The following is a 13,381-nucleotide window of genomic DNA, read 5'->3' as shown; positions in this document are numbered from 1 at the left end:
TGCAAGTTCTCTCTGAGATGATAGTTTTCTATAGTAAATATTTTTCCATGTTTGAATAACAACATATATATTTTAATAATAAATATTATAGAAAAATCTTTTTGCAAGAAAATAATGTAAATATTGATTAAAAATACACATTCCTGGAGAAGGCATATTATTTTTGTTCCTTTGTCTGAGAAGTACCAGTGTATCTCGGGTGCTACTGATACCTGGAAATACATTTCTTACTGAAGCACAACTTCAATAGCCTAAAGAATCTGTATAAAATTTCCTAACACTACTCCTCATATACTGCTGGATATGCATTTTATTTCTTCTTAGGTGATAGACTTATAYATATCTTAGGGGAATTTTTCAATATGCAGTAAGGCAACATTTTTGATGAAGTGATGATGAAACTATCATCCAGAAAGCTAAACCACAACAGTACCACTTATAGTCAGCATCAAAGGATGTGGTGGCAGGTAGAGTTATCTAAATATCTTTTCCATGTCATAAAAACATCTGCAACACAACCATGAGTTACTAGGAAAAGCCAGGTTAGCAGTGAGGAGGACTGACCTGAAATGACAAAGCTTAGCATCTTCAATCACACCACATAACCAGAATGCGGACAGCAGGTCAAAACCAGTAACACTCAAAGATCCCCTACACAGAGGTAGGAAAGGATAGAAAACTGGATATAGCTGAGGTTGTACAGCTATAGATCTTAGAGCTATGTCAGTATATATGGCTGTGAATTTCTCTTTGCTTCAAAAGTCCTGGTTTATGCACAGGTAGATGAAAATTTAACCCTAGTTTATAGTAGAAATATGAAGTAAAGGTTTGAATAATTTACTGAGCTAGGTAACAGTCTGCCACAATACTCTCTTCCATCACTGTTTTATGAATGGGCTATTCTGAAAAGAGGCGAAAGYGGTTTTGTTAATTTACTAACAAAACCATAACTGCATATCATAAAATTAAAACTGGAGACAAACACTGGCTACTTTCAAAAGAACAATTCGCTTATGCATATGTGGCATCCCACCTTATTAGTCCTTACTTTAAATAGATCAGTTATCGTATTACTAGTGATCATCATCATCAGTTGTTCACCAAAAAAGAGAGAAAGAGCTCCCGCTAATAGCACTATTTTATTGGCATCTTAACAGAAATATTTGAGAATAGGACAGTAAGTGGGAACAACATTCTTAATAGATGAGTTCAGGCTTACAAGCATTTTCAGAAAGCAAACACCATTTTGCTGTACCTAATGTATTTTTACATTTATACAACAAAAGCTCTCTGAACTGCRCACCTCGTTGTAGATATTGCTGGATCTCTCTGCCATTTTAACTCACTTTACCGGCAGTGTGGTTTCCCTTGAACTTTTATTATCTGGTATTTGTCCACTACAACAGGGAAAAATGAAGGGGAAGAAAGGGAGTGGGGGAAGGGAGAAGAGGGGGAAGTACCAGGATAAAACAAATGGGAAATAAATTAAAGAGTGCAGATAACTGACAGTAAAATATATGTTCTTTGGTTAGCAAGCAGAGAAAAAGAAGAGGAGTTGCATACATGATAGATACACACTAGCATTCTAAAGCAGAAGACAAGAATGTCAAGAGTGTATTCTTCCCCCACTGCCAGATGGAAGGGCTATTATTATAAATGAAAGGCAGCAATAGTGGATGCCAGGCACTTTTGTTGTGTGCCAGATTCTGAAGTCCAGATGTAAGCAGGTTACCCCTGGGACAGGACAGGCTTCAGCTCCCGCAGCAGAACAGAACCAATCACAGTTTTCTCGGTGTTTATGATGAGCTGTGCTGTAGAGCTCTCCTTCAGCTCCACTGTGACTAGCATCAGTGACCCACTGTGCACAGTCTTAGCTGCAAACCTGGAGGGGGAAGGGAAAAAAAAAAACACTGAGGATCATAATGTTAAAGACTACTGATACTTCCTTCTGCAAAAGTTAAAAGAGCTCAGATATAAGAAAATGCCTCCAATTTCACTAACCCATTTCAGGGGATATAGCATAAAAAACCCAACAATTCTTCAGAAAGAATTTGTTCAGCATTGTGCAAATATTTCAGTATCTAAGGACAAAAAGGTATAATGCAAAACCGGGTATTTAATTTGAACAATAAAATTAATTTAAACAGAGTTATTATTTAAATTCTGATTCTTCAATTCATCTATAACACTCAAAAATTACTTCAGTGCACATTGACAACTTAAATTCAGTTGTATAGTGAATTCCAAGAATAATATTCATTATCTGATACCCCCCCCAAAAATGCAATCGTGCCAAATGTATTAAACAGCTTCTAAAAAGCCAAATTATCATACCTTCAGAAAGTGCATCTTCCTGCCATCTCATGAATTAATGCAACTTTAAAGTATTCAAACTTATAGATGTCCAACATGAAAAAAATGAAATGATGGTAACAGCTCAGTCTTCTAAAGACACCAAGTCATTCTGTCTGTGAATTTATGTCCAGAACAATAACCATAATTTTATGACTAAATGTTTCTAAATATTTTATGATCAAATATTAGAAAGCCCTACAAAACAAACAGAAACCTCCCCAGATAAGCAAAAGTTAGGACTAATGCACCATTACTAAATTCCAAGACATGGAGAATCCACTAATTACATGGAATTAAAAGCAAAACTAGCCTTTTAAGCCCTACAATTGACTGAAAAGCCATTTTAGGCACAATGAACTTCTGTCAATCCTGTTAATTCATTCTGCATGCACAGCCAGGCCCCAGAGACAGGAAGGAAGAGGATGGCAACAGCCTCGGCTGCTCCCATGCAACACAAGGCTCGCACCATGCTTGCTTTTTTGCCTTTTTTTTTTTCCCTTTTCCCTTTTTATTTCATTTATTTATATTTTTTTTGCTGTTACGTGACAACCACAAAGTTGCTGCACATGGGCTTTGGAGAACGCTAACAAGTGCGGCGCAGGTCTGCGCCCCAGGCTGACCCTGCCTGGCAGGGCCGATCTCCTCTCCTCGGGCTGAAGGACACGTGTCTGAATCCGAGCCATCTGCCTCAATTTGCGCGACATCTTCAGCCACAATAGGACCCAGTTAGCCCTGACAACAGCTCACAATACATAAAAATAAAACCGCAGGGCTGACAGCACGCTGCCGGCTATTCAAGAGCAAACCAACTGGTCAGCGCCTCATGTCTGACAATTAGCAGGGGCCTCGCAAAGCGCCGGCCCGGCCCGCGGGGATCTCTTTAATTACCATCAACATAAAGGAGGGAGTTTATCAGGAGATACTCAAAAAACTTCACTCCAGATTTAATTAAAATATTAGCCACTTCAGCAGGAAGCAGGTTCTCTTTAAACGAGAAGTAATTTCTTGTCTTTTTTCGTTTTAAACTAAGCATATCAAAATCTCATAACACATTATACTAATTAAGGAAACATGGGGCACTTCTCTAATGTCACCCATCACAGGTCAATCTATTTCTTTTGTCCAGATTATAGATACATTCAGAGACCTCTCCTTTTGATAGGAGATTCTAAACCAACATTGCTGCTATGAAAAATAGCTACTTGGCCAGTTACACCAAGGATTTTGTCTACTTGCACTGCAGTGTGAGAGATCACCATTTCTCTCGCTGATTTTGACAGGGATAATTATATAAACAATAGTCTTATTAGTCACTTTATTTACTTAACAGTTGTGTCTTGGTACAACAGAGAAGCAGATTATGTCTGAGAACGCACATAAACAGGTTGGGAGCTGGCACTCCTGCTGGGTTTCCCGGCCTCAAGGCTGGATTACACCCTCCTCTATTAAAAACGGAAAGCGATACAAAGTCAGTCTTCTGATAGAGTCAAGGCAGCCTGACGCATCAGAGATCAGTTTTGCTCTGATATTTTTACATGGGTATTTACAAAATCAGATGGGGCATCCAGATTACTCGGAATAAAATGCTTGAAATCAATAAGTAAATTTGTGTGGGTTTTGCACGATGCAAAGGTCTGATATGCAGATAATTTTACACAAGTGTTAGAGTGCATACATAACTTCGGGTGATGGATTTATTTTAGCGGCCACCAATCTGGAATTACTTTGTGAGAAAAAAAAGATTGTAACAGAATRAGATTAATTATTACGCCACTTAAAAAAGATGTATAGAAGAACAATGTGATTACCACTGATTTTGAACTCTGGAACCCAAAATTTGTTCCCTAAAATAGACAAGATATTTAGTTTCCAAAAAGAGCTATAACACAAACATGTTTGTACAGTTTCTGGAAATACAGTTATTAAAGGATGAAGCAAATGACTTTGGGTTGCTGATGATTAGATGTTTTAAAAACCCCATTGAATGATTTGAGTAAGACCTGGTCTTTAGATGAAGCAATTGTTATTGTGTTGCATATGTTTATACTACCATAAGCCAAACTGGATTTTACAAAATGTGGGTTGTGTTCAATTAAGTATTAAGATCAGAAAGCCATTCAGGTCTGTCAGCAGCAAAAATTAATCACTATATATTTATGCTTTGTGAGAAGCTGTGGAACACCTTTTTTCCCTCCCCCCCCCGAGAGGTCAGTAACTCTTTTTACTTCTCCTGAAAGCTGATACTGTCTTAAAGATAAGAATTTGAATACTAAAAACTTGAAAAAATTTACTAAARATCAGACTTCATATTCTGACTCAAATAAGCTTTAGAAACTACTCTGCAGTATGTTAAAATCTAACTTATAAATTGGTTGTTTTGTAGCTCCAAAATACAGGCTTTGTCCTCTGAAGAACTTTTAAACATAAGATGTTATTTATTACCATGTTATTTATTACCATTCTGTTGCCACAAAGGGAATGTGAAAATTATGATAAAATGAGAAATGGTAAATGAGAATATCATTCAGAAAACAAAACCATTTACTAATAATTTCAAGGTGTCTGTTTTAGCTACACAGCTGTTATTTGCTAGTTTTCTTTCAGATAATGTTACCTGTAAAACTGCTTTCATATTATTAAAAATATTCAAAGGTCTACAGCTGTTAATATTTTCCCCATTTATAAAAATTATAAGATTAAATCAAAATACAAAAAATGTGAAATATTTGTATATTCTGAGTTTTTCCAAGTATTCTTTCTCTTTAAAAATATTAATTATTCTGTTGGAAAGGGACATGGAACAAAAGAGGAAGAGAGCGTGCATTAAACATAGTATCTATCCAGTAGGTAAGAAAATGTGCACTAATTTCTGAATCAACAACAAGGAAGTATGATATATTTTCAGAAAGTTTTCCAGTCTTTCAACAGCTAAAAACCAGGTAGATATTCTTGGTCATTTTTGTAAAAATAACATTTGTTAATACTTGTCATATAAATATTTGAGTTATAGCTGTTCAAATTCCTAACAAAAGGAAAAACTGGAGCATCAGAACCTGCAATACRATAGCATATCCCAAATGCTGGCTTTGTAATAGTGACTACTCTAAGGCTTAAGAGTTATTTTTCCTTTATTTGTAGACAGATGATAGCTCCAATATACAGTAGAGGTATTTCAGATTTGGAAAATTCTAGTCCAGGTAATAAAGAATAACAGAACAGTCACTCTAAAAATCTGGTCTTGAAAATTCAACATTTGAAAAAGTAAATTTACAACTGAACCCTCGCTATCAGGACATTTATTCACAGCAAAGCAGAGTTTGTTACACATAATTCAACAGCAGTAAAGCACGATCCTTCCTGTTGGACACTCTTTCTCATCTCCAATTTTTCTACTTTAAATTSAATTTTCTAATTTTCTTCTTTCTTACCAGAAACAGTTACAATGGCCCACAGAAGCTAAAACTTTTATTTTTATTTTTTTTAAAAAAAGCTCTTGTATACAAAGCCTTCAATTACTGCCTGCTGAGGCAGACAGAATCCTATTAGTAAGAAAGACGATCTACAAGATGCAAAGCCCTGCCCTAGCTGTAGAAAAATAATTAGTCCAAAGTTGACAAATGTGTAATCCAAGTTATGCAATGAATATATGTTAAGGAACCCCCTCCCCCCTGAATCAGTCTCCAATTTGAAAATATAAGAACAAACAATTACGAAGTACATTCCAGTGTATCAGCTGGGCAACAAAAAACATTTGTTTTCAGTACTCTGGATATCTAACTTACTCTGATAAATTCTATCTATGTACAGGTTTGACTTTATAACAAACACTTTATCTCAAAATAGGCTAAATTACTAACTACTTGTGTCATTTCTCTGTATAAGCCTTAGAATATGAAGTAGTAGTATTTGGAATACCATTATTCTATATTAGTATATGGGGATACAGTAAGTCTAACACTAAAACAAAAGCAATAACATACTCAAAGATTTTTTTTCTTAAGCTGGTGATTTTTACTTCTCAGGAAAAAACTTAATTAACATTGTTTACTAATCATAAAATTTGATTAAGATTTACATTGAAAATGGTATTCAAATAATTGGATATTGTGTTTTCTTTCTTTCCTAGAACATTTCATGATATTTTAACTTTTTTATTTTTTTAATGTTCAACATGCCTAACTCATTACCATAATTAACTTACTTTCAATATTGACTATTTGRGGGTTTAATTAAAACTGTATGAAAATAAATTACACTCAAATCTGCCCTCCATTTTTATTGTTTTGAGGTTTTTTGCCAAAATATTTTTTGAGTTTATCTTTGTTTGCCAGTGACCATTTGCACTGTATCATTAATAAAAATGTGGAAATGCAAATGAGTCCTCAGAACTTATTGTCCCATTCACAGGACTAGTCAACTTGTTCAGAAAGGTGCTGCATGGGCTTAAAAAAAAAAAAAAATCTTTCCAAGCATTTACTTTTGGTTCATTAAACTTCATCCTTTTTACCCACAGGTATTTATATCTCCTTCCCAAAACTTCAATCAGCTAAGAACTTGAACCAAAATATTTGCTCCTCACCTAGAAAACTGTAATTTTAACATTGGATCTATTTTTTTCTCCTCTATTCTATTCATTCTTTTTCCTGATCAAGAATCTAATATGACAACCGTTTTTAGAATTACATGCATTCACATTTAGAAGAAGTTATATTTTTTCATGTGAAAAAAAACTTATTTTAATTCCAGGAAAATAATTCCCCTTACAGAAATATATTATGATACAAAGTTTGCTCAGAGGTCTTTCAGATCAAGGATGTTCTTCTGTTTGGTTAGTTTCTTAAATGTTAAACATTTACTCTTTAAACAACTGAATCAGAAGATTCCTGTTTGTTTTTCAAATAAAATGCTCCAAGTATTTTTCACTTTAAAGCATTCAGATACAAAAGCAGTGCTGTCCCCTAGTGGACAGCAAACAAGCTCAGCTAGAACAATCTATTTTGATTAACCTCGTATCCCAAATACCTCACTCTCATGCACCTTTAAAAAATTAAATGTGAACTTAGTATTATYTTTAAACTGTATAATCTACATACAAACTCCTTTAATACATATTCAAAATGTTCAAATGCCTTAAAATGTTGTTACAGAAAGCCATGCTCTTGATTTTATACCAGTTAATCAAAACTTTCATATGCTAATTATACATGAAACATGTACTAGAACCTACAGTGGCCAGCCATTAGCAATGAGAAAAATCTTAATTACTGGAACACTAGGATTTGGTTAAGAAATTTTATTTATTTATTCATTTGTGTGTGTGTGTGTGTGTGTGTGTGTGTGTGTGTGTGTGTATATAGATAGATATATATATTAGACACACATACACACTACTGAATGAGTACATTCATATTTTTTTAAAAAGTAGTTTTCTTTTTACATACGAATAAAGAATACAAATATTTACCTAAGAATAATGATTAACCAGAAAGACTCTTAGTACTGATTGAYAAAACAAAAGCAAATGGTTAGCCTAGCTGAGTCATTAACAGCTTGAACATGTTATCCAAAATTATTTTTATCATAAACCAAGAGAGTGCTAAGAGTTTATATCTTCTAGTGTTGGAAAGGCAAAGGTTGAAGTGCCTGTGCAGAGGGATAAACTATTCCATTTAGAATTCAGTCTCGTACAGATAAAGGCTAATAAAAAAATTGTTTTGCCTAGGGTATTTAGCTTTCCAATTAATTCCTACTAGAGAAATTAGGAAGGAAAAGCAAGTTGGCTACCCATTGCAGCTCCCTGGAAAAAGACGACTGGGCCCCAYAGCTAAGAAACCATGGAAGCCGAACAGTCCACGGAACTACATCAGGGCAGCCACTGCCAAAGGGGGAGGTCCCTTCGTTTCAGCTCTCAGGCCAGKTGCTTAGTAAGCACCTTAGAAAACATTTTTGCAGGCATGCAGTGCAGAACAAATCTTTAAGGAAGTATCCCTGGATTTAYAGGACTTGTTAACTAATAAAATCATTTATTAGATTCCAATGTAATAAACAATTCATACTTGTTATCAATTTCTACACTGGCTTGTCCTCAATAAACAGGTGATATCCTCTCCTTTCTGACGTGCTGGAAGTAGCTTTAGTTGTTAGTTACAGTAAGCAGATGGGACCCAATAACCRACTTTCTACCTGAGAATTTCCCAAGTTTAGTATAAATTGGAAGGTGAAATGCACAGAGAAGTTTTCCAGGTGGACTCTTTCAAATGATCTTCCATTCATATATATTTGCAGAATCACACACCTTTTCACCTCAAATTAAGTGTTGCTGGATTAAAAAGATATAGGGAGGAAAACTGATTACTAAGCACACCATTCTCTGATAATCAAAATCGTCTGTAAACAAAACCTTCTTTCCTTTGAGGATCACTCTGCCAATACACCAGACGTGGGGCATGGCAGGTTGCAAAATGATAAAGAGGGGTGAACGCAACCAGAGTGTCAGGCTGATGCACAGGGAGCAAAATGCAACTGCAGTTGCAAAAGCAGCCGAACAACAAGTGTTGATGCTTGAATTTCTGTGCGTAGGGTGTGTGTGTGTGTGTGTGTGTGTGTGTGTCGGGGGGTTAAAACAAAACACAAACATTGCATTTTATGCAAGTTTCTATACTGGACCTAGTTGCTTTTATGTTCTTCAGGATTTCAGTGCTCGTTTGTTGCAATGTTATAACTGTCTCCTATTACATGATTACCACAGTATGTTTTTGACTGAGCAAAAATGTAACAGCAGCTCCAGAAGTGGAAAATATTTTACATCTTGTGAAACACTTGCTTATCCACAGAATCATATAGGTTATGGGTAGCCCAAAAGACTACGCACTGCACAGCGCAGGCTCTGAACTGCTGTAACTACACGGTATAGTCAAGTGCCACTAAAAACACTGGTCCCAGAAGAAGCCCAGCACCTGTATGCAGCACTGTGCTTGAGCTAGTTAGACATGCCCCAGTAATGAGAAGTGCCATTTTGCTTTTCTTGTTTAAAAGCTAGCTTGTTTGCTGCTCACTCAGGTGTTTATTTTGCCAACATGCTAAGAGATTAGAAACCTCTTTCCACAAGTTTAAGTTTTTGTTGAGCTCTAGACAGAAGAGGTGGCTATTAGAACAACCACTTTAACGGTGGCAAAGAAGAAAAATACTAAACTCACTATTTCAAAAGGCAAAATAGCAGTCCGGAAGCAGATTAAGGCTTCAGTTTTGAAAAACAGAGAAACAGGTTTGATTTTCTCCAAAACTTGAAATCATTCCGTTGTATGTTGTTTAAATTGCAAGTTTTACTATCTCAAATTAGAGGATTTAAATGAATGCTGTCATGTGTCTCTTAGTGTGCTGGCCAATGTTTAAAGGCATCCTGATGAACTGCAGAATAGAGATCTGCAGATGACACCATAGTGACTGTTTATTTCTCACCCAGCTATTTCCTATTACTAATTATGGATTCCTTCTAAAATATAAGGACAGCGATGGACCAGTTCAAAAGATTAGTAARCTAGTTGAGCCTAAGTAAAATCTCTTCTTCACAACCACTCTGTTGTGTTCAGACTTTCATCTCACTGTCTGGGCAGTGAAAGCTGTGTAAAAGGTGCTTAGATTGCACCATTTTGCAGAACACCGGTGACTGGGGGAACTAATACGCTACAGTACAACGTATACTGCTCGTGAAACGTTTCAGGGAGCAAAAGGCAAAGAGACTGGGAGTTCAAGGAGGCCTGATTCACCATTCCATTACGCACTGATATATTCTGATATCAATGCAATCACACAAACATAAACAAAGTGAAAGAGTCAAGAATCAAATCTGGTTCACAATCTCAGCTCTGAATGGACTTTTCTGCTATATGCTATTGCCAACACATTAAAGATACTTTCGCAACATCTTGAAGGTAGCAGAAGGAAGTGTTTTCTGTCTGCATTCTCCATGAATTTCTTTCTAAGCCAATTTACCTTGAGATGCCTTTTCTTTATGCAGAGGGCCTTAAGCAACAGTAGACAGTATTTTGACACTGATGAGAGGATCATGATATCCTCATTTACCATTCAAGTCTTTGCAACATTAAGTAAAAGTCTGTAACTAGTCTTTTCATTCCATCACCTCTGTTTTCTTCAGCTATATTCAAAGTGAACAAAATGAAGATTATCTATCCTAGTGGGATGTTATGGAGCTGAAAAGGAATAAGGTATGAAAAAGCCTGAGGAACTTTTAGAATATTCATCTCAATAGTAAAGTTAGCATGAAGAAAGTCACTGAATAAATAAGGCTGAGGCTGATGAACAAATTACTGAAAATTTGAGTTGAGCACTATCTTCATCCCATCATATTTTGAAATAGAACAGAACAGCCTAGAATTTAACTTTTTATGTTTGAAGCAATGAATGTCATTGTCCAGAAGGAGAAGGGGGCTGAGACAATGGTCTGTTAAAGAGGAAACTTTGAGGGATTAAATATCCTCAATTACCTATCCTCTTGTCATGTAAAAGGAAAAAATCTTTCTAGAATCCCACCACCACCTTTCAACAGCAAACATCAGACATACATTCAATCGAAAAGTACTTCTTGGTCCCTAAACAAGGTTCTTAATACTGACTAAATTCCTATGGGAATACACACTTTGCCTGAATACTTTGCTTTCAACCTCTTTGTTTTTTGATATTCGAATGGGGGCCATAGATGTAGTCTGAATCACAAGACAAAACTGAGGCCTTATACGAGTCTTCCTAAAGTCRCATGGGCAACATCCAGTTGCTCCTTAATCCACTTCCACCCTTCATCTCTTAAAACATTTTTAACAAACAACAGTAATGAGAATACAGAAAGAGCTATCCATGTTTTAAAACTTCTGCATCAATAACTAGAGTCACTCTTGTGAAATATTTTAAGAATTTGCAGTTTTTACTGCATTTTTTTTTAAAGAGAAATGATATTTCCTGCTCCCCAAAATTCTCTTTAAATGCATTCCACATTTTYGAATATAGTCTTTAAAACTAAAATAATGTTTCTCCTTAATAACAGGAACAGGAGAAAGATATACAAAATAGTTAAATCTTATGAAGAATAAAGAGAGTGCAGCATATGTAGCTTTACAAAGCCCAGAGATCTAATAGCCTGTGTAAACTCATTTTAGGGGCAGGTAACTAGACTTAAGGGGAGTAAAACAGTACAGTTAATTTATTCTGCAAATGTGTGAATGTAAAGATGCACATTTGAGTTCTTGTATTTATTGCCTGAGTTCAAAATTTTTGCATGTATCACTTAAAATGAGTAAAACAGAATAAGAGAAATAGAGTAAGAGAAAACAGAATCTAAAATAGGATTAGTTGTATTATCTGACATGTTCTACACTCAATATATATCATTATATAACGTATATACATTTATATAAGCATGCAATATATTTATATAAATATAAAATATACATTCATTCGTTTGTTTTAGAGATTTGAGAAGGTCCTCAAATATTCATTTATCTAGATCTAGGACCAATTTTAACAACAATACAGCACTACTCAAAAGACAAACAGGTTAATCTCAACATCAATTAGCTAACGCTTCCATTCCTGTTCTCAGTAAAAAGTAGGTGCAACCACAACTACATAGTATCTACAAACTCCAATTACTTATGGCACAGCAAGTGAAGGTATTTTTTTTAAATGCYCATTACCACTGGGCATTTTCACTAGGCCATTTAAGTTATTATAAAACACATTCTTGCACAATGGATGTTAAAAATGCAAACTATAACTGCTATGGCAGACTGAATATATTCAATTTTGAACCAAAATATTTAGACAAACACCTGAAATGCTCCAGGATGCTGCAGAGCTTGCTGAACACTTCAGCCCTACCACAGAACATGCCTTCAACCAGTGTCTGTAAAGGAGTGCACAAAACAGCAACTACCTCTTCAATTAAAATACAATTAGTCATAAACTCTTTTATKGAAAACCTCCTTTGTTATAAGGGCAAAGAAACTAAGATCACACAAGAAACTTGACTACAATCATACAACCTGTGGCTGAGTTAGGAACTGAGCTTTCATTTTAGGTAGCCTTTTTGAGACTGTCACGAAACAATCCATCCTTACACRCTAAGTCTCATGTGATGTGTAGAGTAAAGATGCAGAATACCTGTATACTGCAGACAYTTTAGTCTATTCTTGATTGACACTCTCACCTAGTCTTTGAATTGATGTTGAAAATACAGGCTGTATAGATCCCACAGGGAGGCAACAAATGAGGACTCTTTCACAGAGGAGCAGGTGTCAATAGTGACAATCTTTTCAGTGCAATTGCACTAGCTGTATCATGTTTTTATGATGAAACAGAATTTTATCATTGACCGTATCAAATGCATAGGAAAATCCAGCTGGGTTAATTTTAATGCAATGCAATACAAATGCCCAGCAATGCAAAAAAGACCAAATCCAAAGGAGAGAAATATCAGGTTATTAGTCCTGTATAAGCTACATGATTCTCACCATTCCAGACAGTCATCTCTGTCAGCAAAATTTCTAAGAGTAGCTCTTTCACTTTCAGAAGAGGTAATTTACTCTTATTTGAGTATTCAGAATTTTGGGGCTCATTCATACTCTGGAACAGTTGTAACAGATGCTAGAGAAGAGGTTTTCCTTTACTGATTTTATGACCACATTAACAGCCTGCAATAATGTCTTGCTGTTGTTATCTGTTTCTACTCAGTTTTCCACTCATGGCATTTTTCCTGTTTGTTGCTGTCAAAAGTGAGAAGCCATCCATATCCATGGGATTAGATATTTTGAGTCAACTATAACAAAAGCTGTCATTAACCAACAGTCATACTGATTCAAGTGATATTCTATATCACAACCTTTGGGTGAAATGATCTACAAGAAACTTCTGCAATTAGATAGTGCCAATGACTTTCTTGGCTGACTACAATTATTTTTCCCGACACATAAATAGAAAGAAGAAGAAAATGTCGAAGTAAAAAAAAAAAAAAAAA

At 35.4% G+C, this 13,381-nt stretch overlaps 1 protein-coding gene across 4 annotated transcripts in view; it reads right to left on the bottom strand.

Annotated features, from left to right (window-relative positions):
- Positions 1–1,126: 1,126 nt before the first annotated feature.
- AP3B1 (adaptor related protein complex 3 subunit beta 1) overlaps positions 1,127–13,381 on the bottom strand; it is a 143,879-nt gene continuing 131,624 nt past the window's right edge. For all 4 annotated transcript variants that reach the window (XM_085322106.1, XM_085322107.1, XM_085322105.1 and 1 more), the window contains exon 27: positions 1,127–1,882. In XM_085322106.1, coding sequence (XP_085178232.1) covers positions 1,729–1,882 — 154 coding nt within the window. In that variant the 3' untranslated portion in view covers positions 1,127–1,728. The remainder of the gene's footprint in view (positions 1,883–13,381) is intronic.

Source organism: Rhea americana, unplaced genomic scaffold, assembly GCF_003343005.1.
Source record: "Rhea americana isolate MKP2758 unplaced genomic scaffold, rheAme1 scaffold_74, whole genome shotgun sequence".
Taxonomy (NCBI): domain Eukaryota; kingdom Metazoa; phylum Chordata; class Aves; order Rheiformes; family Rheidae; genus Rhea; species Rhea americana.
This window is presented reverse-complemented; position numbering and strand designations above follow the sequence as displayed.